Source organism: Erythrolamprus reginae, chromosome 6, assembly GCF_031021105.1.
Source record: "Erythrolamprus reginae isolate rEryReg1 chromosome 6, rEryReg1.hap1, whole genome shotgun sequence".
Taxonomy (NCBI): Eukaryota; Metazoa; Chordata; class Lepidosauria; order Squamata; family Dipsadidae; genus Erythrolamprus; species Erythrolamprus reginae.
In genome coordinates, this window is record NC_091955.1 from 37,676,864 (window position 1) to 37,701,920 (window position 25,057).

Below are 25,057 nucleotides of genomic sequence, written 5' to 3' on the forward strand. Positions count from 1 at the left end.
CTTTTAGAAATGGAGCTACCTTATCAAGGCCTAGAGGACAACCAATTAATCTGGTCACCTAATATTACCACCGGACCACAGCCTTTTTCCATCTATTTCCTATGAAGAAGAATTAGATTCCTTCCGATACCAAGCTCTTGTTAGTTTGAACCCACTAGCAGGCTTTTGGTGCCATCAGTTACCTTCACTCCTACAGAGGATTTGGCCCCTGGCCTCTCTCATGAGTTGTGTAGCATTATTGCTCAAACTATTGCTCAGAGCATAGAGGCTGCTTTACACAAGAGGGGCCTTTTGGGCCCAATTCCATCAGGTCCTTCTCATTCAGCGAGTGTGCATCAGCAATTGTACATTGATAGAGATTGTGCATTTCTCACATCATTCCCTCCATAGTGATGTTTCCATGGTGGGGGATGACGAGGTAGTTGACTATGAGTTTTCTGAGGATGAGGGTCTGCCTATAGGACAAGCCTTTTTTTACAGGGCTGTTTCATCCTAATTTGTTTAAGACCTTGTTGTTCAAGGCCAAGAGCCAGAGATGGCCTGCCAAGAGCCAGGAATGGTCAGGTACTACGCTTCAGTAGTGATTTTCGGGATTTTCTACGCATGCGCAGCAAGCAAAATCTCATGTGAAGATGCTCTTGTGAATGAGATTTCAGGAATTTCGCCAATTCATTTGCTTCTGCACACGTGTCCTCATGTGATATTTCACTTGCTGCACATGCGCAGAAACCAAATCTTGCACTGACAGGTGCACATGTGTCTGCCGGATGCACACGCACCCACAACATCCTTGGAGGACGCACAGTAGTGCCGAAGATGGCAGTCCTTTGCTGGCCAAGACCATGGTTAATATTGCTGTGGCCAGTGGTTTGTCTGATGCATCTACAACCCCTTAGGACCCAAGTGTGCTCCTTTATACAGAATCCGTCACTGCTCAGGAGATGATTCCTTCTCCAAAACTTTTTGTAGACATTATACAAAGGCAGTGGAACCAGCCTGGCTCCATTACTGCCCCCAGTGGGATGGACAGGAAGTTGTATGCTGTGGATCAAGACCTGGAGGAGCTTCTCAAATTACCATTTGTGGATGCTCTTCTGGCCTGTTTGACTACAATGGCTATTCTACCTTCACAGCAGAAGGTCTAAAAACCAAAGACAGGAAAGCAGAGCTGGCTGCTCATAAGATACACTAGGTGGCTGCCTGGGGAATTTGATCTACTACAGCAGCATCTTTTTTTCTCTAAAATATCCGTATTATGGCTCCACCAAATGCAGGCCCAAGCATCCCCTGAAAGCGCCAGGTGCATCCGGACATAAGTAAATTGATTGCAGCTCCTGAATTTTCAACTGATGTGATCTTCAATGATTTCTAGGAGATCAGTAAGGGGCGTACATAAATGCACCAGCGTGCCTTCCATACCCTGTCCTTATGTTTCTTTTTTACTAGTATCATGTATATGAATATTATTATATCTTTGTATACCACCAATATGCACTTGACAAAACAAACAAACAAATAAAATAAAATAAAATAAACTTCACTTTGAGGCACTTAGTGTCCGGTGTCACCTCCAGGCGCCTTTTATGGCTGCATCACTTGCAAGCTGATATGAAAACCAAATGAAAGCTTTTAAAGGAGGCAATCTTTTTGGTGAGGTGTTGGACCCTATATTGGTAGAGATAAGAGAAAATCTCTCCCTCACTTCTACAGGAGGGTAGAGAGAAGGACCATTTCTTATTATGTAGGCAGTCCTTTCTGAGGCAGAGTTTAACTTCTCAGCCTGAGGCAGGGTTTAACTTCCCAGCCTATTAGAGACCATATTCCCAGGGTCTTGAACGCTCTCAGGGCAGATCATCCTTCCAAAACAGAAATAAACAGCCACAAAACAGGAGGCCAATTCAGGGGTGACAGCAACAGGCCCTTCCATTGGAGGAAATTACTCTCAGTCCAAGGTCCACATTGGTAATTGCATAAAAGGGCTTGCCAGCCAATGGCACACTACTGATGCTTGGGCATTACAAACAGTGAAGCTCAGGCTCACTCTAGAGTTCTGCTGAAGTCCCCCAAGAAGGTTCATCCAATGTTTCTTTTCCAGGGAGACCACAAAAAGGTCTCTGATGGAAGCTGAGATTCAGCACCTGCTGGACATTCAGGCAATTGAGTTGGTCCCAATGAAGCAGTGGTATTTTGGCTTTTATTCAATCCTCTTTCTGGTACCAAAGAGCTTGGGATAGTAGTGGTGGTGGAGGTGGAGAGCCATCCTGGATTTAAAGAAGCTCAATGTATACATAAAATACAAACACTTTGAAATGCAATCCCTGCATTCCATCCTGGGAAATCTGCCCAAATCCCAAACACCCTCAAGAGCAGTGATGTCATATATTAGCATATATGGGTCTGCAGAGCCCATCAATATAATGGCTACTTTCCGGAGAATTGAATCCTTATTTGTTTCATTTCATCCAACTTCTACAGATAGGAAGGTGATGCCTTCTGCCACCGGCCCCTGGATCAAGGCATGTATTGTGTTGCTCTACAAGAATCAGGCACAAGGGGCACAAGGCCCATTTGACCAGAAGTTCACCCACCATGGCTGCTTGGTCCATGCAAGCATCAATCCAAGATATTTTCAGGGCGGCAACTTGGGCCTCCCCTTCACCATTCATCAGGAATTATAAATTGGACATGTTTGCCTTGGCTGAGGCTGCGTTTGGGTACAGTGCTCCAGAGGGTTCTTCCAGTCGGAGGAACTCTGGACCAGACCTTTGGCTATTTAGCTTGGGTGTATCCCAAGACTCTCCAAGCAGCTCACAAGAGAAAGAAAGTTGGTCTTATTTAAACATTCATTCTCGGTGCACTGCCAAAAGAGTCCAATCCCACCCAGGATCCTTGCTGGTTCAGTGTCTGAGTGTGGCGGATTCATCATCCTGGCTATGTCATCTCAAGATCCAAGTCCTCGTCAAAAAACTGGAGGCTCAGCTGAGCAGAAAAGGCTTGGCCAGGGAATTTTACAACTCAGTCACTGGCCAATCAGATGGAATTAACACATGCTTGGACTCTCTCAGAGTGCACTGAGAATGAACGTTTCAGACCAACATTCTTCCCATCAGTATAGCTAGTTTATTCATTTGAGCTTTGTTCATTGGATAAAGATAGGCAGAGTGATAAGTAATGACAGTGGTTGCTTTTGAATGAATCTAAAAAAGTCTATTTATGGGCAATACAATCTTTAAAGTAGCTGCATATTTTTCACACACTTCCCCACACAAACTATGTTTTTCTGTGAATTGGGATTAAAACAAAACATTCCCTTTTGTTTCCTACTGGTGCCATCTACTTCCTATAAGGTATTTTTTCTCCCTCCATGCTAGTTCAGCATAAATTAGATGTTATGCTTCGGGCCTAATAATTGGAATATCGGGAGAAGCCATGAGCAGATATTTGAAAGCAAAACACTTTTATATAGAGAAAGGATTTATACAGGCAGAATCATGCTTTTTCAGGCCATATTGGCAGCTTTCTTAATGAAATTAATTAAGTGATAATGGAACTGGCTGCCGCCAAGATGTCATGAGATAAATCACAACCAATTGGTCCAATAAATCCCGGAAAATGTCATTCATGAAGTGTTGGAAAACAGCCAGAGCATTGGTAAGTCCAAAGGGCATGACTGTATACTCGAAATGGCCATGCTAGGTCCCGAACACAGTCTTCCACTCATCACCTTCTTGGATGCGTACCAGTTTGTAGATCGATCTTGGTGAAGATGGCTGCCGATCGAAGACGCTCCATGAGTTCAGGAACCAAAGGCAAAGGGTACTGGTTGCACATGGTAATAGCATTCAGTTTCCAATAGTCACAGCATAGGCGTAAATCTCTGGTTTTCTTTTTCACAAACAGGACTGGGACAGCAAAGGTGATGATGAGGGTTGGATGAAACCCCTGGCCAGGTTTTTGTCTAAAAAGTCCCTTAACGCAGCCAATTCGGGTTCCAACATTGAGTAAATGCATCCCCCTGAGGGCTTGCCATTTGGCAGCAGTTCAACAGCACAATCATAAGGTCGATGTGGGGGCAAATGGTCCACCTCTTTCTCACTAAACACATCCACAAAGTCCAAGAGGTCAACCGGCAAGGTGACATCAGGCTGTCCTGGAACCTGCACAGTCTTGGCATATGTGGTCCACACACTTTAAGCTTGGGAATGACACAAAGTCCTGGGACCACAGAATGCGGGGGTCATGGGTTTGCAGCCAGGCCAGGACAAGGACCAAAGGAAAATGGAGTCCTTTGGTGACATAAAACTGGATGACTTCCTCATGTTGTCTGATGGCCAGGCGCACGGGCTGAGTCATGAACTTGATGGATCCAGACAGTAGCACACGACCATTGATCGTCTCAACCATCATCATGGGAGGTTTGACTGGGCACAAAGGTATAGCATGGGGATGAGCAAGGTCATCATCCATGAAATTTGTGGTGGCTCCGGAATCCATCAAGGTGGCAGGGCTTGGGTATGATTCTTAGGAAATGCCTTGGTTGCTATAATCAGATGTCTGGGTGGTCCTGGGTCTCCCTCTGTAGAATTGGAACTCATCTTGTTACCTGCCTGACCTAATGTTTCCATTAGGCTGGGCCTGGTTGTTTCCTGGCAGAGTTGCCTGGAACTGCTGTATAGGAACATGGATTGGAACAGGAACTGCCGCACCATGTCTTCTAGGGGCAAGAGATGGCAAAGTGTCCTCCCTCCCTACAATATAGATACAAATTTGCAGCTTGGCACCTGGCTTTTTCTGTCAGTCAGGCAAGGTCAGCAGTGCTGATGTCATAGGTTCATTTCTGGAAGCAGCTGCTTGACGAACCCCAGGGTATGCAGGTGGTAACTGGAGAAAGTGCCTTGGGGCAGGGATGGGTGGGTTAACAGGTATCAGATGCACCCCCCAGCAAGGAGCAGGGACTAGTCTGTAAATATCAGAAACTGGAGCCAGCTGCCTAGCAAGGTAAGCAACCATGGACTGCATTCTGGCTTCGATGTCTAAGCAATATTGATACAATTCATTCAGGGTAGCAGGGATGGCCATTCAGGATCTTGGAAGACAGGCCATCTTGGAAGATTTCCATTAACATATCCTCCGTCCAGTTTAACTGTTGACTTAATCTACAGAAATTGCTGATGTAATCTGCAACATATCTGGGACCTTGTTTTAATTGTCTTAATTATCTAGTGGCATTCTGAATGTGAAGAAGGTCATCAAATTCTCACTGCAACTGATTAGAGAAGGCTGTGTAATTTTGTAAAGTAGGGTCTTGGGTAGCTAGCAAAGAAGATGCCCAATCAATAGCTGAGCTAGATAACAAACTAATGATAAAAGCAACCTTAATATTATCTTGAGGAGGCCTCTGCATTGGTTTAAAAATGATGGAAATTTAGCATGCTCTTCAGTGAATCTGTCTGCTAAAGCCAAAAGACATCTGAGTCGGGGGGGGGGGGCTTGAGGAAGTGGGGCTTGCTGACCTTGAGTTTTGTAACTGTGCCAACTGATTCATTAAATTTTGCACATCTCGGCTTAAGCCCTGGTTGTCTGCTCGCAATTGTTCCATGACCTCCAGGAGCCTGCACAATGGATTGAGTGAGGTAGAGTTTCAAACTGTTTTGCTTCAGGCCTAAGAATTGGAGCAAAGGGAGAATCTATACACAGATATTTGAAAGCAAAACACTTTTATATAGAGAAAGGATTTATATAGGCAGAATGCTTTTTCAGTCCATGTTGGCAGCTTTCTCAGTGAAATTGGTAAAGAGATAACGGAACTGGCTGCCGCCAGGAGTTCAAACCAATTAACATTCTTGAGCTAAGATAAGATCTCATCAGTCCCAAACACACTTACAGAATGCCAGGGTTTTTTCCCCCTTCTTCTTTCTGAGACAGCTGCATCTCTGCTTGTTAGATTTAAAAGAATAATCACAGTTTCTCAGCAAGGCATTTCTGGAACTCTGGATCCAAGACCTCTATCATACAAATGTTGAAACTCTACAGCTCATTACCTAGAAATTCTCACTTTTATATTGTATGGGTGTGGTCACTGATCTCCAGAGCTAGAAATGACTAGACTTCTCCCCATAGACTTACTATCTGAACTTTTTCCCATAAGGTTTTTCCTGTCTGCTTCTAAACCTTCTAAGGCAGGCATCTAATAGGGGCTCCTAGTCCCCCAGCTCTTCATCCCCCTCTGAGTCAAGGGAGACCATCATTGGGGTTTCTACAGTCTCTGGAGGTTGCTCAGGTTCTAGCTGTCACTCTCTGATTCAGCTGGCAAGAACACTGGCCTAGGGTCCCAAGATGGCCCCGATTCATCCTCCTCAGAGTCTGTCACTAATTGGCTGGGTCATGGACCCCTCACAACAGTTGCATATATAAAAAGATGTTCTTTCCAACTTTTTGCCACCATTGAGCTGCTGTGTAATTGAAAGATGTGTTTGTTCTACTTGGACAATTGAGTAATTCTCCCTCTTTTCTGGAGCTAGGCAGCACAAAGTGAACAAATGGCAATGATTATTACAGGTTTTGTGTCAATGGCAGGAGTGAAAAAATGTGTTATGCCATAATTCCATTTTCTTATTCTATTGTTGATTCTCAAGTTCCTTAACAATTTCTTTTTCAATAGGATACATATATGGTATGATGGCAGTCTAGAAATTATTAATGTTACAGCAGTGGATGCAGGCAATTACACCTGTTTTGTGGAAAACAACAAAGGAAAAGCTAATAGTTCTTCTGCTCTTATAGTCACAGGTAATTCTCAAACTTCTCTACATTCTCAAATTTAAATATAGCATGTACTTCAGATTACATATGTTGAAATCCTTTTTGATTTTCTAAATAAATCTGGGTCACTTTGATGAGCCTATTAATTAATCATTGTATATATTTGTAATTGTATTTATTCTGCTGTAAGCTGCCCTGAGTCAGTTGAGAAGGGCAGCTTAGATAGATAGATAGATAGATAGATAGATAGATAGATAGATAGATAGATAGATAGATAGATTAATAAATTAATAAATCTTAGATATTGCTTCTGATTCTGATTACTTACTTTTTGTATGTGGATCACTCTAGCTTACACTTTACACAAGAGTAGCTATATTAATCTAAAGCTATATTAATCTAAAGCAAACTGCAGTTTGGCAGTCTGTCTGCAGGGGCAGTGGGGAATTGGGTTGCATGAGTGGAGGGCTAGTGCATAAAAGTGTGGATGCAGCCCTTGGGCAAGTGGCAGGTTGACGTGTAGGCATGCAGCTTGACTTGTGGGAGTGGTGGGCTGTTGTGCATGTGTGTGAATGCCTGCTGGCCTGATGCTTATGCAAGTTAAGCTGTACACGGACCCACCGCCCAGCCGCACACATGACCCCATTCTGAATAGGCCATTCAGATAAGCATTCAGCAAAGAGTCTTGTGACAATTGGCACTTTTATTATTGCATAAGCTTTCTTGAACTATAGGTCACTTCATTAGATGCATAGTTACTCATATATTAAAAGTTAAAATCAAGTACGAGGGTTGCCCAGAAAGTAATGCACCACATTTTTTTCTTCAACAATTATTTATTGAACACAATGAAACTTACACAAGAAAGAATGATGTTTCTTCTACACTCCCTATCTTTCCACGTACTCTCTATCCCGTTCTATGGCCTTCCTCCAGCGAGACACAAGGGTGTATATGCTCTGTCAGTTCTGATCACGAAGCCATTTTTGCATTGTGCGAATCACCTAATGATCTCATCCTCTGTGCCCAGTGACTAACCATACTTCTGTCAACTGCAGATTCTCCATAAACTGTACACAAACGTTTGTGAATGTTCTCAACAGTTTCTTTCTCCGCAGTTAAAAATTCAATGATGACATGCTGCTTGTACCGTACATCACTTACAGATGCCATTTCAAAACACTGCTGCAGCTACTCTGTTTAAAGAAATGCAAAATTTACACACGCACTCCTGACAATTCAAATAATGTATATCTAAAGTTTCATATTCATACCATTATTGTAGACTGAGAAAAAAAATGTGGTGCATTACTTTCTGGGCGACCCTCTTACATAGATATTTATTTGTATATGTAAGTGAGAGGAAGAATATTTTATGTCAGAGACATAATAAAAATGATTTGTTTTGTAGCACAATTTGCACTAATCCAGGAGTGTCAAACTCAATTTCATTGAGGGCTACATCAGGGTGGGGTTTGACCTTGGAGGGCTGAGGTGTGGCCATGTTGGGTGTGACATGGGACTTGTGCGGGGAGGTACCTGTTGTGGCCCAGTGCTAAGGCAGGACTTCCCTGAGACTCTCCCTCATGATAGCAATGGGAGGGAGAGTCAATTGTTCCTGGGCACTTGGGTTTTGTAGGATGTTTATTTTTGTTTTGAGAAGTTTGGAGAGATTTTGAGATGGTGTACATTGCACTGAATTTCAGGAGCAAAATAAAGTTAAATTGATAGTGGAGGAGGGGCAAAGAGATGAACTGACAGTCTTTCAACACAGAGCCTGCAGGGATTTTGGTAGACTTTGAGGCATTTTTTTGATATCAGGGAGTGGATCCCTGATCATGTGATCTGTTCAAGGCTGGAACAACATTGGTCTCTGGAACATCAGATTGCCATGAACCACAAGCTTTTTTAGCTCCTAGTTCTCCATTTCTCCAATGCACTTGCAAGGAGAGTCCAGGATGGGTAATTCTTCAGTCTGATTGGTCGGGACTGAGTTTAATTTAAATAATAGGCAGGTACCGCCCCCCTTAGCCCTCCAGTCTAAAAACTCAGTCGCAGTATAGGGACTCTGAGTTTGTTTCTCTTCAATAAATTTATATTTATTGTTTATTGTTAATTATATGTATTAATTTAATTTAATATTTTGTTTTTCTCTTCCTTTTCTTATCTTGCAGGTGCAGTTTGGGGGAAAACCTTTTTTTTCCTCAGGCAGCCCTGGATTCAAACCTCCAGTGGGTTTATCCAGGGGTCTGCAGCTCCTCCTTTCCCATCCCACGAGCTGGGCTGGCAGCCTTGTCCCCGGAGTGAGCACCCAGGGAGACTACCTCCGAGGTAGACCCTGGAAGAGAGGAAGGGGTTGACGCCTCGGGAGGGTCCGTCCCGCCCGTGGCGAATAAACCCGAGGACCAGGAGAGGAAGGTCCTCAGTGAAGAGGGGAGCGCGCCTCGCCCCCCCCCCCCCCTTACCATCGGCGGAGAAGTCAAATGGGAAGCGCTGAAAGGCTCGACATGCCTTTATAATACGGCAGGGTCTGGCAGCGAGGAAAAGCCTCGGCGGTCGCCGTTTGCCTACAGCGCCGGAGGAAGGGCGGGGAAGCCAGGGGAGGCTTCCCGCCCGTTTCCATGGCAACAACCGGCGGCCATTTCTAAGGAGCCCGTAATCGAGCGGGCAGGCCAGTTACTGTCTGAAGGCATCATTGGTTGCCAGGGCAACGGCCCGGCGGCCATGTTTTTTGAGCATGCGCACAGCAGCGTCTTCCTCAGCAAGGCTGTTTTTTCGCGCCAAGTGTCCCCTCTGCCGAGAGACGCGCAGGCGCACAGCACTAACCAGCAGTTACTGCCTTAGACGCCATTACTGCTAGCGGTTAGGAGCAACGATTCGGTTGTGGATTCTACCTTTAACAACCTTCGATTGCTGTTCAGTTGCTTGAGTGTGCAGAAGCAGACGATCCTTGCTGTCTCAACCTTTTCGTGAGTTATGGCTGACCAATCTATTCCGGCTGGGGAGGAAGCCAGTGCTACCAGGCCCCCTACCCCCAAGGAAAGGCCCCAGAAACAAAAATCTTCCCAAGGGGCTGCGCTCAGGGAGGCTGAGAAGAGGATTAAAGCGCTGGAGAAACAGTTAGAATCCTCTCAGAGGTCTGGAGGCACGCTTGCGCCTGCTCAGCCCCCCATTTCCATCCCTCAGCCAGCCTCCCCCTTATTTGCACCAGGGGTAGCAGGCTCGGCCTCGGTGAGGGACTGGTCACCGGAAAGATACTTCCAACCCTCAACTTCTTCCAGACCAGATGTCTTTGCTTTTGGAAGACAAGCAGCGTGGCCCAGCACATCTACTGCCCCACAGCCAATGCCCCCTCAGGGTGGCCAGACTTCAGCAGCCACTTTCACCCCTACGGCTGCTGGATTGCGCACGGCACAGGATGCCTGGCAAACCATGCCTCAAGCCCTGCAGGACCTGATTGTCAGCGCCTACACACAGGGGCAGGCTAGCGTGGCTCAGCAGCAGCAGGTACCGGCCGGACCTGCTCCGTCGAGATTCAGAGACCCCTGGACGGCTCCAGCCTCTCAATCCATCCTGGAGTCGGGGGAGGAGGATGAATTTTCCAGAGAAGGCTTCAGCGAGGATGAGGATGAGTTATCCGGCGATGAACAGCCACCTGAGCAACCCGCCTTACCAGGCCTGTTCAAGGCCTCACTCTTCCGGGTTCTCCTGAACAAAGCCAGGATCACCATTGACCAGGCTGGTGAGGGAGGTCAAGGGGCTGCTTCTGCTCTAGATCAGCCTACGAGTGGCCTCTTTGTATTTCCAAAACAGGAGACTGTTAATGTTCCATCCTCCCATCTTTTTCTAGAGACTGTACAACGCCCATGGGAAAACCCAGCGACGGGTCAGGGCCCGTCTAACCTAGACAGACGTTTCTACACCTTTGACCAGCACATGGAGGACCTCCTGGAGCTGCCGATAGTGGACAAGCCGGTAACCGGCCTAGTCTCAAATGCCCTAGTCCCTTCAGAATCCCAGGAGGGACTAAAAGCGGAAGACAAAAGGGCGGACAATGTTGTTCGCAGGGCTCACCAGATGTCAGCTTGGGCCGTAAGAGCCGCCTCGGCGGCATCATTCTTTAATAGAGCTACGCTCCTCTGGATAAAGGACATTCAGTCCAGAGTCGATCCGCAGGATGCGAGACTACGCCAAGACTTAAACAAACTGTTGGCGGCCACTGAATTTTCGGCGGACGCAACAGTCAATGCCGCCAAATTCTCATCAAGGGCAATGGCCGCGTCGGTCGCCTCCCGCAGACTCATCTGGCTAAGGAATTGGCAGGCCGACGTGAAGTCAAAATGGGCCCTAGCTTCTTCACCGTTTAAGGGCAAGAAGCTCTTCGGAGACATCTTGGACGATGTGCTAGTGGAGGATAGGGATAAGAAGAAGATTATGCCCAACTCCAGTAAGAAGCAAGGACGGCGTTTTACACCTTACCAACGGCGGCAGTCCTTTCGGAATGATTCCACCTCGACCAACAACCAAGGGTCGAGGCCCTACTTTCAGGGATCCTTCGGTCAGGGTTCCTTTCGCACGGACAGGAACCCACAATTTGATCGCTCCAGGTCCTACCAGGGCCGCCGTCCCTTTAGAGGTTCAGGCAGAGGGTTCAGGAAGACCAAGTGACTTTCTTCCGGACATCCCTTTAGGCGGCAGACTAACCCATTTCTCCGACGTCTGGACCAACACCTCATCAGATCCATGGGCGACTTCAACAGTTTCACAAGGCCTACAGATCGAATTTCTTTGCCCTCCACCTTGTCGCTACCTGCCTTGTCGCGCCCCCTTGGAGATGTCCAAGAAGAGGCTCCTATATCAGGAGGTATCTCACCTACTGGAGATAGGTGCCATCGAGGAGGTCCCTATACCTCAGCGGGGTTTGGGATTCTACTCAGCGATCTTCTTGGTACCAAAATCGTCAGGAGGGGCACGCCTCATTCTGAACCTGCGGAGACTGAACCTCTATGTAAAGTACAGGAGGTTCAGAATGCATTCTCTGCGTTCCATCCTGGCAGCTATCAGACAGGGGGACTACATGACGTCCATAGACCTACAAGAGGCTTACCTTCACGTCCCCATCCTTCCGTCTCACCGACAATATCTGCGCTTCAGCCTGGATGGAGTCCATTTTCAATACAGGGCCATGCCCTTCGGGCTTTCATCGGCCCCAAGATCCTTCACGAAGCTGCTGGACGTTCTCACGGCAGGCCTCAGGCAGAAGTCGGTGCGCCTAATGGCCTATCTGGACGATATCGTGATTCTGTCCAGATCACGAGACCTTGCGCTTCAGGACCTGCATCTCACGATCCAGACACTTCAGGACCACGGCTTTTCGATCAACTTCGAAAAAAGCCACTTGACTCCCACAACACGGCTGGCCCACCTGGGTACCAGTATAGACTCCAGGAAGGGACTTGTTTTCCTGTCCCAGGAGAGGCAGTCCACTATCAGAGAGCTCGTCCGGAGCTTGGCGACACAGCAGTTCCCCAGACTCTCGTCTCTGTCCAAGCTTCTAGGTACACTGGTGTCCTGTATCGACATCATTCCATGGGCCAGGTACCACCTACGCCCTCTCCAGTGGTTCCTCCTACCATACCAAAGGAGAAAGACCAGCCATTCCCACCTTCAGGTGCACCTCGACCCGGCAGTTCGACGGTCCTTACGGTGGTGGATTTCCCCAGCTCTCACAAAGGGGTCACTCTTCCTAGACAAGCAATTTCTGACAATGACGACAGACGCCAGCCTGACGGGATGGGGAGCCCATCTTTCCTCCAATTTGGCCCAGGGCCTTTGGGACCCATCCGACCTGAGAGAAGTCAACATCAACTTCTTGGAGTTAAAGGCAGTTTCCCTGGCTCTCCTCAGCTTCGCGAACCTGGTAACGGGCCACCATGTCCTGGTTCGGACCGACAATGTCTCTACCCGGTCTCACATCAACAGACAAGGGGGGACTCGGTCTCGACGACTGATGAGGGAGTCAGAGTCCCTGTTCAGATGGGCAGAGGCAAATCTGGCTTCCCTGTCAGCGGAGCACATCTCAGGCGTAGAGAATGTGTGCGCGGACTGGCTGAGCCGGGAGACATTGGATCCAGGGGAGTGGCAGCTGGATCCAGCAATTTTTCAGATCATCACTCGAAAGTTTGGGATGCCAATCCTGGACCTGTTTGCTACCCGAAGCAACTCCCAGCTCCCACGTTTCTTCTCCCGCTTCCCGACCCCCGGAGCGGAAGGAGTGGACGCTCTTCGGATACGGTGGCCGCCAGGACTTCTATATGCATTTCCCCCGATCTCCATCATCCCCAGGGTCATGCGAAAGATTCTGGAGCAACGAGCGGAGGTACTGTTGCTGGCTCCATACTGGCCGCGTCGCCTTTGGTTTGCGGACTTGATGCAACTGTCAGTGTCACCCCCCTGGAGGATTCCAGATCACCTGATTTCCCTCTCCCAGGGCTCGATCTCCCATCCAGAGCCACAGTGGTGGCAGCTGACCGTATGGAAATTGAGCGGCAACATCTAAGACAACATCTCTTACCAGAGGCAGTTATTGATACAATCCAGGCGGCTCGCAGGCCTTCGACAAGAAGAATATACCAGGCTACCTGGGTTTCCTTCTCCAGGTTCTGTGAGGAGCGGGAGGTGGATCCACAAAAGGCCTCCCCTCCCCTGGTCCTAAGTTTTCTTCAGGCGGGCCTTGAAAAAGGTCTTGCTCCAAACACCTTACGCCGTCATGTGGCCGCTTTATCCACCATCATAGGAGGGGGCAACTCCCGCCCTCTGACCAGACACCCCTGGATCAGGGACTTTTTGAAAGGGGCAGCTAACATCAGACCACCACCGATCCATCGGTTCCCTTCTTGGGATTTATCCTTGGTGCTCCACGCCTTAACGGGACCTCCATTTGAACCTTTTCGCCACATACCTCTCAGAATGTTAACCCTCAAGACGGCCCTTTTGGTCGCAATCACATCCGCCAGGAGGGTCTCTGAGATTGCAGCGTTCTCAATCAGGGAGGATCTTTGCACCTTTCACACGGACAGGGTGGTCTTAAGACTTGACCCAGCCTTTCTACCAAAGATCAACTCTGCTTTCCACAGGACACAGGAGGTAGTCCTCCCAGACTTCTGTACCCACGGGACTCACCCCTCGGAGCTTAGGTGGCATAAGCTCGATGTGAGACGAGCTCTGAAAATTTACATTCGCAGGACTCAGGGATTCAGAGTTTCGGAGGCTTTATTCGTGTCCTTTGCAACCAGGACGTTGGGCACTAAAGTCTCCCCTAGGACAATCAGCCGCTGGCTTTGTGATTGCATTAGAGAGGCTTACCGGACTAAAGGATCCCCTGTGCCTCAGGGACTCACGGGACATTCCACTCGTAGTACGGCCACTTCAGCAGCCTGGAGCACCCAGGCTTCACTAGAGGATATTTGCAGGGCGGCCACTTGGGCGGCGCCGTCCTCATTTATCAGACACTATCGAATTGACTCTTTCGCTTCCGCGGAAGCAGCATTTGGGAGGAGGGTACTACAGCGGGTGTGTTCCTTCTCAGAGCCCCCGGTCCGACCTTCTCCCTCCCTTGGTTAATATCTTGGGTATATCCCATCCTGGACTCTCCTTGCAAGTGCATTGGAGAAGGACCGTTGAAACTTACCTGAACGGTCTTCTCGATGCACTGCAAGGAGAGTCCAGACCCTCCCAAATTGGGACCAGGGACTCTTTCTGACAAGGGTATGCCTTTGGGAGTTGTTTTTTTCCAGTTACCTTGAATGTTGAATAAATTTGTGTTAGCTATACTGCTCCTTCGTTTCCTTTAGACTGGAGGGCTAAGGGGGGCGGTACCTGCCTATTATTTAAATTAAACTCAGTCCCGACCAATCAGACTGAAGAATTACCCATCCTGGACTCTCCTTGCAGTGCATCGAGAAGACCGTTCAGGTAAGTTTCAACGGTCCTTCGCAAGCCAGCTTTTCTTCCTCACTAAAACCTACAAGGTTGTGCTGAAAAACCTAAAAAAAGGGCCATATCATATGTAGCATTTAGACTTATATACTCCTTCATAGTGCTTTTACAGTGCTCTTTAAGCTGTTTACAAAATCAGCATATTGGCCCCAACAATCTGGGCCTCATTTTACCCACTTCAGAAGGATGGAATCCTGAGTCAACCTTGAGTCCTAGGAGAGGGGCAGCATACAAATCTAATAAATTATTATTAATTATTATTATTGAGTCAGTGGTAAGATTTGAAGTGCTGAACTACAGCTAGCAGTTAGTTGAAGTAGCCTGCAGTCATGAGTGGGATGGCAGGCATAAGACTCATCCCACATTGCAGCACAGCTAGAAGATGAAGTTGGATGGCTCCGCCCTTGCCTTGCCACCTGCCTCCCCTTCTTCATGGCAGCAGGTGAAGGTAGATGCATGGGGGGAGGCACACAATCCAGCCCACAGACACATTGGATGGCTGCCTAACCTTCTGCCCCATCCTAGCTGCGGTGGCCATAGGGAAGCAAGGACATACTGTGGGGCAGAACATGCGGGTAGGCGGCCAGTGCTGCCCAACATTTCACACAGGCCAGATAATGTTCTTCCTCCCCTATGCCTCTGCCTGCTGCTTAGGGCCAGCCTGGCAATCACAAACTCACCTGCACAGTGCTTCTTACAGAACCCCTCAGCTGGCAGGCTGCTGCCCTAACCCTTGTGTTTGACACCCCTGCAATAGTCAAATAGAAATTATATAATTCTTTCCTCAGAATAACACATAGCATTATAAAATAGTATTTTATATAACTTTAAGCTAGATCTGACATAATTTTAAACAGGATTAAATTCAAATCATAGTCATTTAACAAGTGACTATTTATAGTAATATTATTAAAAATAGTGTTGGAGTATTTCATAGAAGTTATTTTAAATATTATTGAGCAATAAGAAATATTTTGTGCACATTCTTTATTGTATTAAGAATAGAATCTTATGTACTCTTATACAAAAATAGCAATTTGAGCACCGTATTTTTCAGAGTATAAGATGTCCTCCCCCCCCCCCCAAAAAAAAAGAGGTTGAAAATTTGGGTGCATCTTATCCTCCTTAGGGCTTTTTTTCAGCCCTAATCAGGCACTAACAATTTTCCTGGCTCTTAACAGCTTGCAGGGTTTTTAATTGCTACTCACTCCAAATAACGTTTTTTCTAGCCCTAAGTCTTTGCAGACTTAACCAGGGGATAAAATAATGTGCTGAAGCTGGCCAGACTAAGGATGCTAGCCAAATGAATACCCGGTAGACATATTTTTTCACACTATTTTCCTCCCCCAAAACCAAGGTACGTCTTATACTCTGAAAAATACGGTATTTTATTTATAGATAAATTATGTTAATTCTGAACTTCCCTGTTATACTAATTACATTGCAGACACTCAACCTGTTATTTATTTATGTATCCTGCAGTAAATTTACATGGTGCTAACAAAACTTCGCACCATAAATTTGGTTTGAGGATTTAAATATATATATATTTAATGCAGAAATATTACCCTTGTTGACATAAATGCAAATTTTCACCAACACTTTATTAAAGTCCCCATAAAGATTAAATTTCTAGAAATAACCTCTTGAAATATTTAAATATCTGCTGCTTGTATTTGCTGTTTCTAGTCTCAGCTGTGATCTGGGACATTATTCTAAAGAAATTGGTATGATAAATTTACATGATGCTCCCACTGCTGTATCATTCTCCAAATCTGTCTCTTATGAATAATCTTTGACGCAGGTTGTTATCATAATTTTTACCATTGACCCTAAGATTGGCCTAGAACTGTAAATATTATCCATGAAAGAAAGGTTAAATAAAAACCATTTCTGTATCAGAATTTGCAAAAAAAAGAAAGACCTACCAAAACAACCACAAATTTTAAAAATATTTTACTTATATGATTTTACTCTGAGTCTTCGGAGAGGGGTGGTGTACAAGTCTAATAAATTATTATTTATTATTGTTGTTATTATTATTGTTATTATTATTATTATTGTTATTATTATTATTGTTGTTATTATTATAATTATATCTCTTTTGCTATTGAAATGCAGTCACCCAATGTAAAGTATATTTTTCAGCTTTTAAGTAGATCAGAACCTTAATTGTTGAATATTTAATTACTTGCTAATATATAACCACCTTTTTTCTGTTAACTGCAAAGCTGCAACAAGGATAACATTAGCACCAACTAATGTTGATGTCATTGTTGGATTGAACGCTACCATGCAATGTCTTGCATCCCATGATCCTTCTTTAGACCTGACTTTTATTTGGCTCTTAAATGGATATCCAGTAAATGTTGATAAAGAGAGTGATTATTATGAAAGATCTATCATGGTGAGTTGCCTCACATTTCTCTGTTGACATATTAACATTTGATGTAATTTTTTTCTTAGTATTTTGGAGAAAGGAAAAGATGGAATAATTATTATGAAGTGTGTCCCCCCCCCCCCAGTATTACAATTTACTCCAGAAACCATATTACAGTTTGCTTCCTACTTAGAAGAAAAGAAAGTTTCTGTGTCATGAGTCTTCTATAAACTTATTGATCATAAGTTCATTAGTAATACTCCAGCATCAAAATAAGTTATTCCAAAAATTGGTTATTGTCATGTCCTGACAATAGAGAATGTTGTTTATACATAGCAATGTCTTCTTTCAAAATTCTTCCTGCAACTAAACACAAAAAACTGCACTTGGGTCAGAAGAATGATTGATATGAATCAGTCTCAGTATGATGAATCCATCCCACTGTGTTCAGTGTCAGACTACATATATTATTTATTTATTGTAACTGTCATTTTTTGTTTAGGCAAAACCTTGGAGCCCCGAGTTTTCGGAGAGGGGAGGCATACAAATCTAATAAATAATAATAATCCATTTCTTGAATTTCCCTGGCTACTTAAAGAACCTCTCAAAGTGCTGCTTTGAGTACTCTATGGGTTCTTCAAACAGCATATCCTATTTGGTGTATTAGTTTTGAGCCAAGATATTAAAATTCCCTCCACAAATACATAAAAAATTGAATGGATAGGCAAGCATGTAGAGTTTCTTGTTTAGATACTACCCGTCTTATGGAAGTATCTAAACAAGATACTTGTTTAGATACTTGTGGAAGTATCTTGTGGAATACTGTGCCTCCAGAAATATGGATGACCTGTTCCCTAAAGTGTTCAGAGTCAAAAGGGATGCCTCACACAGTGTTAAATAAATAATTATATGAATTAAATTAAATATTTAAATGTAAATGAGGGGGCGGAGCCAAGCCGAAGCGACACAACAGACTCCCAAATTCTCTGGGGTAGCCTGTTGAACCGCGGCTGATTGGGGTCTCATGATGTTTACTGTCTTGGCTTGGAGAGTCAGGTGAGAGAGGGGAACATCTGGGGATCTGCAGGATATCGCAAAATCCTGCAGGAAGCCAGTCCCCTGACCATCAGCCTGCTGGAAGTAATCAGTTACTTATAGCCTCGGAAGTGACTGAAGCTGAGAAGCTCATCAATATTCATGGGGCCATCTGAATTGTTTTGGGAATTTAAAATCTGGACTTTGGAGAGAAGAGATATATTGGAGGTTTCTTAAAATTTGACTTGGAACAACATGTGAAAACACCGGAACTTTGATTTCCGGCTCAGTGGCGGGGAAAGCTTTGTGTATTGCCATATCTCATGAATGCTGCATTTAAAGTGCCAAAACGATATGTTAACAATGTTTTTGTAAAGTGCTACAACTCTAAAGAAGCTGATATTTTAAAGAGAAAAGTATTTCTGCTTGTTTTGGCTGGATTTTCAGTATCTTTTATTGCTTTCTTTTTATATACTTAAAATATATACTTAATATATACTTTTTATATACTTAAAATACTTTGAAAGATTCTTTCATTCTATTTTTTTTTAAAGGCTTTTCTTATACTGCCATCTAGTGGCAAGAAGTTAAAAGAAAAAGTACAGGCTGCAGCATAGGAAAGTGGCCTTGACATTTTGCTACATTTAATAACAAAGCCAGGTGCAGTTTGTTGACTCAGTGTGTTTATTTATTTATTTATTTTGTCCAATACACAATGAGTGTTTTAGTGGGTATATATCTATATACAGTATACATAATAAAATACATGATGAAGGTTATAGAGGAGATACTCATAGTAAAATATATCTAAGAAAGAATAGAAAAGAAGATATAGTAATAGAACATATCAATGAAAGAATAGAAGAAGAAATATAGGAATAGAAGAATGGTATAGGAGATATAGGAGAGCAATAGGACAGGTGACGGAAGGCACTCTAGTGCACTTGTACTCGCCCCTTACTGACCTCTTAGGAATCTGGAGAGGTCAACCGTGAATAATCTAAGGGTAAAGTGTTGGGGGTTTGGGGATGACACTATGGAGTCCGGTAATGAGTTCCACGCTTCGACAACTCGGTTACTGAAGTCATATTTTTTACAGCGGTTAATATTAAGTTTAAATCTGTTGTGTGCTCTTGTGTTGTTGTGGTTGAAGCTGAAGCTGAAGCTGAAGTAGTCGCTGACAGGCAGGACGTTGCAGCATATGATCTTGTTATTGCTACAAAGTGATAAACATGTTTTTTTTCTTTTGAAAAGTACATTAACTCTGCTTCTTGGTTTGAGGCTTCTGTATAATAATTCAGCTAAAAGACCCTTTTAGGGTTATATGTTATAATCCTATAATTTTTATACCCAGACACTTTTTCTATTTGAACCTTAATTTTATTTTATCTGTAATTCAAGTTTGTTTGTTTTTTTTAAAAAAAATTATATTTGATTTTTAATTTTTTTTATTTTTAAATCTTTAAATTCTTATTTTTATTTTCTTAGACCTTTTTTTATTATACTTTACTTTTTTCTATTTTTTATTATCTTATTATTTTTATCAGATTTTGATTTTGATAGCTTCTTCCTGAGAATTGGCTTTTATATTCCTCCTTTTATCAGACCCCAATTCAAGTGTTGGGTCTGACTAGGTAATTTTGAGGGGGGGGATTTTTTTCTTCATTTTTTTTTTGATTGGACTCAATTTTATCGGGCGTTCTTGGGATTGCCAGGTATTTTTACCTACTACAGGATTTTATTTTTATTTTTTGGGCTTTTTATTTTTTCTTCTTTGGCAGTTCCTCTCTTCTTCTTTTACTTGTATTTGTTTGATCACTGGATATTTCTATCTATTTATTGGATTATATTTGATTTTTTGAAAAACTATTTTTTTATTTTATCGGGTGTTTTTAACACCGGGTTTGTATACCCATCCTTTGGATTATTACCTGATTGGAATACTTCAGACTGATTGGATTATAAAATGGCAGCAAAGAAACCACCTCATTCTACAAGCACTCCTCCACAGACATCAGGCATCACAGAGAAATTGGAATTTGCTGAAATTAAGAGTGCAATTCAGGCTTTAAGAGAAGAAGTAAAATTGAGTAGAGAAAGTGCTAATCAAGAATTCAATTTAGTTAAAGAAAATCTGAACCAAGTGATAAAAAATTTAAATTGTGTTAATGTTGAAATGAAAGGAATGAAGGAAATTATTGCTAAAAACGAGCAATGAATACAAAAGGTCAAAGAAAAGGTGCAGACCCATAAACGATAGAGGAATTGATGACAGAAGAGAAAAAACAAGAAAAAAATTCAGTAATTCTTGAAGAAGACCACGCAGAATTTTATCTGCATTTTCAGAACATTCCAGAAGACAAAGGTGAGAATCTTCAAGAGATATTAGGTGATATTTTGGCAGAAACAGTGGAAGAAGACAAAGAAAAATAATGATTGATATTGATGAAGCTTTCAGAGTGAGCACTAGATATGTGGTCAAACACAATTTACCAAGAGCAGTTCATGCTAGACTTACTAAAAAACGGTGTAGAATGCAAATACTTCAAAAGCTGAGAACTGCGACTATCAAGTATAGAGAGAAGGAAATTACAGTTTTAAAGCAGGTCCCAAGGAAGATAAGAGATCTACGAAGAGAATACCATTTTTTAACAAGAAAGCTTCACCAAAGAGGAATCGATTTTAGATGGCTGATTCCAAATGGCATATTTCTGGTATGGCAAGGTCAAAGATATAGACTGAATTAAGTTAATAAAGCTGAACTGTTTTTTCATCAGAAGTTTGAACAGACCAAGGAAGGAGCGAAGGAGATGCAAGTAGCTGTGAGGACATAGGAACCAGCTCCCATAGAAGAGGGACTAAAAATCTTAAGTGAAGAATACTTACTAAGTGTGAAAGCGGGAGGAGCAGATATCTCACCTCAAGACCAAGGAGCAATAACAAGTGTAGAACAACTTTTTCTGACTGATAGTAAGGAACAAAGAGAAAGGGTGATGACGAGAGCAGCAAAGGAGAGGCAAAAGCAAATAGGAAAACAAATACAAATTGAAAATGGATGAAAAGCTTAAATGGATTTCAATAAATATTAATGGACTTAATTCATCAAATAAGATAAATAGAATTTTTAACAAACTTAAAAAAATAAATTTGGATATAATTTGTCTTCAGGAAGTTCATATTAAAAATCAACATAAATTTTGTTTAGAAAATAAGTCATTTGGAGAACTTTATACTTCATTAATAGATCAGGCTAAAAGAGGAGTTGCTTTGTATATACAAAAGAAAATTGACTACCATCATATTTATTCAGATGAAGAAGGCAAAATATTGTTGGTAGCAATATATGCCCCAAATGACAATCAAGAAGCCTTTTACTTAAAGTTACACAAGAAAATTAATGAATTAAACTATGAGAATATCTCTGTGTTGGGTGATTTCAATGTGATAGTGCAACCAGATCTGGACTACAAAACAAATAAGAGCAACAAACTTAAAAAGAGGACTTTGCCTAAATCTTTTTTTAATTTTTTTTAATTGATTTTGAAAAAAACAAAGGATAGCATATATACATTTCTAAATAGTTCATGCTCCGTATCTGTTACATTTTGAATTGTCAATTCTACACATTATCTTAAATTTAACTCTATGCACTTACGTGTATAAAACAAGCAAAAATATTCTTTGTTTTATAGCAATCAATAATTAAACATAGATAGTTGTTTCATATCTCTATGCATCTATATATTTTTATATTGATTTTCTTTCTGTTTGTGTACACTGATACTCTGCATTGTTAGATTTGATTCGTGCCATTTTTGACAAGTTTTGTTGGTATCTTTACTTTTCATTCCTTTAATTGCATTCGTCATTTGGTCCATTTCCACACATCTATATATTTTTAATATAATTAAATTTTCAGGTGGAATCTGATATTTTTTCCACATTTGCGTGATAGAGATTCTTACCTTGGTAATTATATGTGTCATAAGATATAACATTTTTTGGGGGTATTGTTCTTTCCCAATTCCTAGAAGCATACCTTCTGGTGTAAACTCTATCTTTTCTTTTGTAATTTCTATAAGCCAACTATGAGTATTTTTCCAAACATTTTGTATTTTGGGGCAGGACCACCACATGTGAAAAAAAAAAGTCCCTGTCTGTTGCTTACATTTCCAGCAGATATTCAATTTTGGAAAAATCTTTGTGAGTCTTGATGGGGACATGTACCAGCTGTAGAAAAGTTTATAAAAGTTTTCTTTGTAGGCAGCTGGCAGTGTGGCCGTGGCAACTTGGAGCTGCCCTCACTCTGCTGAACTGAGCTCGATCCTCCCCGAAGGGGAGGTGACATAGGGGACACTATCAGGGGCCTGGTAGGGGGTTGGCAAATCCCCTCCAGGTGAACCGATCTGGTCTCGCACCGGCGGTGGTGCAAGGTTGGCCAGGCTGCCATGCCTGTGCCGACACCAGCCACGGGAGACAACGCAATGCAAGAGATTGAAGAAGAGCGGTAACATCTGGGAAGAGAAGAAAATTAAAAGCATTGGCAAGGTAAAAAAGAACTAAGCGGTGTGCTGGAGAGGTTGGAGTGCTAAGAGATCTGAAAAGGATATTTTGGATATTTTTTACGAACAGAAACAGAACACCGGAAATGAGATTGCAGCAGCTACTCATTATGGAGGCATATAGCGGAAGCGTGGAAAGTTCAGCATAATTGCCCAATATATTTCCTCTTCTTTTTCAAAGAGGTTCAAAGGCTTAAAATATTGAACTTGAATTTGGATTCTATTTGGATATTATTTGGATTATGTTTCTTTTTTGTCTCTCGAAACTATTTTCCTTTGCTCTTAAGGAAAAGAGGTAACAGCTTTGTGTATGGTCTGCCATCTTCTAGATCTGAGGAGACATTACATTGAGACTTGAGATTTGTATTTTTAAAAGAACGCAACAGATGGTTTCTTATTGCTTTGGAAGGATTGGCTTTCGTTGTTATGTATTTTCTCTTCAAGAAAGGATGATATCAGCATTGTTTTGGAACAGAGGAACTTTGCAAAGGAACTTTGCAGAGACATGTTTATATAATTTGGCAAGAGAATATAACTTTATATATTGTTCTTTTTTCCCTCTATAAAAAACAGATTGGAGCACAAAATAACAGCATTGTTAAGTAAAAAGACTTAAAGAATTTTTTTTTGAAAGGATGATAAATTACTATTACGTATAGAAATTAAACTAAATAATTTAAAATATATGAAAAGAAGTAATGATGTTAGGATGTAAGGATGTAATGGATATATAAATATATTAATTATGTTATATGGATGTAGTGATATATATTTAGGTGGGGAACAGAAATATGCTTACATAAAAGGATAAGAGAACAATTTTTTATATATTGGGGTTTTTTTACATTAGAGATAGCTTGAAATTATGTTTGGAGTTAAATTTAGAAAAAGAACTATGGGGTGAAATATGTTTGACAATATATATAACAGCATTTTTAAGGAAAAAGTTTTAAGGATGCTACAATGTTGTTTCTTATAAGAATTAAAAATGTGTAAAAAGATGTAATGATATAAAGAGGCAATGAGGTAAAGATGATAATTAAATTAATTTTTAATTGGTTTTGATTACAAATAAATTATAATGGCAAATGGAATGAATTTCGGGTTGGAGTTAAAATGTTTTAATGAAACGGGAATTAGTTAAAGTGAAAAAAGTTACATATGTTGCATATAATGTTCAATTGAGATATTTTTGGATTTATAAAATCACTTTTTGGGTAAAATTTTAAATACAAATTTTGAAAGAGGGAAAGAATGGAAAAATGAAATTGAAAATGGGTTATGATTTTTAAGGGATGATTAATGTTAATGAAGTGTATAATTTTACTGTTTAAATTATTAGGATAGGTGCAGTCTAGAAGTAGCTTTGGGAAAAATTAAAGAGGATACTAACTGGAATGTAAGGCACTGTTAATAAGATCTTATTATGAATATTAAATAGAGAAGAACTAAGGATTATGAATTAATAATGGAATTAATCTAGGATGAGTAATGAACTGAATTATGATATATAAATATATAAAAACTGGAGTATGATACTGTATGTATTGAATTAGAACGATAAGAATTATGAAAACTGAAGTTAATGAAGATTTTGTTTGATTATGCTTCTTTTAAAGAAGAGAAACTATCTCAGTGGTAACTATTGAAAATAGAATTTATGGAATAATAGAAGATACAAACTTTAATTTAGAAAGATGTACTATGAGGATATTATTATTTTATGTAAGATTATAATTTAACTTGGACTAGGGAAGAGGGAAGAGGAACTTCTTTTTTATCCATTTGGTTCTATATATTTAGAGTAGGGCATGATGATTCCGCTGGGTATGCAGCAATTTTCCTAGAAGTTGATTCCAATGGGTTATCAGGGTTTTTTTCTTTGTTCCTCTCTTTTTTTGTTTTCTTTTTTCCAAGAAATAGGGCATGTGGATTACATTGCATTTACAGTGATATAATTAGAATAGGGCAAGAGGATTCCGCTGGGTACACAGCGATAAAATTAGAGTAGGGTAAGATGATGTCACAGATTATAGACAATGCAGAAGGTTAGGAAGAATCTATTTGTTGCAAGATCTAGGTCTTTCTCTCTTTTTCTTCCCTTTTGTTTTTGGTCTTCTTTTCCCCCCTCACTATTTGTGTTTTCTCTATTTTTTTACAATCTCCCTTTTTTTGTTTTATTCTTTTTTCCTTACCTTTAATTTCATGTATTTTACTTTCCCCCCTCATAATTCCTTTATAAAGGAATTATTTCTAATTAGGTTTAGTAATTTGGTTAACTTGGCAATATTTTGATATACTTTTTGGCTTTTTTTCCTTT

General features: G+C 41.9%; 1 protein-coding gene across 4 annotated transcripts in view; it reads left to right on the forward strand.

The window, feature by feature from the left end:
* Nucleotides 1–25,057, forward strand: part of CNTN1 (contactin 1) — a 760,044-nt gene that overhangs the window by 504,495 nt on the left and 230,492 nt on the right. For all 4 annotated transcript variants that reach the window (XM_070755541.1, XM_070755544.1, XM_070755542.1 and 1 more), the window contains 2 exons: nucleotides 6,662–6,789; nucleotides 16,992–17,167. In XM_070755541.1, coding sequence (XP_070611642.1) covers nucleotides 6,662–6,789; nucleotides 16,992–17,167 — 304 coding nt within the window. The remainder of the gene's footprint in view (nucleotides 1–6,661; nucleotides 6,790–16,991; nucleotides 17,168–25,057) is intronic.